This window comes from Austrofundulus limnaeus, unplaced genomic scaffold, assembly GCF_001266775.1.
Source record: "Austrofundulus limnaeus strain Quisiro unplaced genomic scaffold, Austrofundulus_limnaeus-1.0 Scaffold460, whole genome shotgun sequence".
Taxonomy (NCBI): Eukaryota; Metazoa; Chordata; class Actinopteri; order Cyprinodontiformes; family Rivulidae; genus Austrofundulus; species Austrofundulus limnaeus.
Window position 1 is genome coordinate 281708 of NW_013952862.1, and position 1056 is coordinate 282763.

Below are 1056 nucleotides of genomic sequence, written 5' to 3' on the forward strand. Positions count from 1 at the left end.
ACACACACACACACACACACACACACACACACACACACACACACAGAGGGCAGCAATGAGGGGACAATACACTCACAGGTTTCTTAGAAAGAAAAACTAAGATAATATTCAAAAGGTGATAAATATTTTTCAAAACAAACTAAATATGACCAACCTACAACCATCCACAATAAACTTTAACTCTTCATCTTAAAACATTTGAGCTGAAATTATCTTCATTAACTGATCTAAATGTTAGTTTGAGTTACAGATACAGACCCTTTTTGGTATCCTGAATCTGTCTCATGACCTCTTCTCGCTCTGCTGCCTCTGTTGCTGTGGTAACACGAAACGAGCCCTCGCGAGTGAAAGTGGTTCTGTTAGCATCAAAGGTTGCCGTGACACCACACTCCTTTTCACGTTTCTGTTTTCGCTCCAGACACGCAGCAAACGCACAACCGACAGCGTGACTTAGTCGCTCGCCCTAAAATGAGACAAACACAGAAAATTCATGGGTCCAGTTGAAAACAGGGTTCCCGCACCTTGGCCAACATCAAATTCAAGGACTTTCCAGTACCAATTTCCTCAAATTCAAGAACCACGTGTGACGACAATTACCTCCTGCTACTGCAGAGTGTTACCAATAAACAGGTTTAATGTCATGTAAATTCAATAAAAAACTGAACAACATAGAAGCTGTTGAATCAGAACCAATGAAAGAAAGTGAATTAAATGTTTACCCTACATTCATATCTACAATACATGGACAGGAAATTATATTAGAGGTTCAGCAGCTCAGTTTGGGAGGAGGGGAGGTGAACAGGTCCAGGAGGAGCTGTGGAGCTTCACCTGGGGTCAGAAAGAATGACCCGCCCTGCTCTGCTCTGATTGGCTAAAACTATGACTCATGTTATTTGTTGAAAGCCACGTCAGTTTATTGTAATCCTGAGTTATCCACCGCAACAAATATAAGTTTTTTATTTATTTAATTATTATTATTATTATTATTAATAATGAAAATCAGTTGTGTGAATAAAGAATTTCAATCCACAAAAAACATTCTACAGTCCTGCCAAA

At 39.3% G+C, this 1056-nt stretch overlaps 1 protein-coding gene across 1 annotated transcript in view; it reads right to left on the reverse strand.

Annotated features, from left to right (window-relative positions):
• numb (NUMB endocytic adaptor protein) overlaps positions 1–1056 on the reverse strand; it is a gene marked incomplete at its 5' end in the record, with an annotated part of 46874 nt that overhangs the window by 12483 nt on the left and 33335 nt on the right. Inside the window, 1 exon segment of the mRNA XM_014025181.1 lies at positions 259–463. Coding sequence (XP_013880635.1) covers positions 259–463 — 205 coding nt within the window.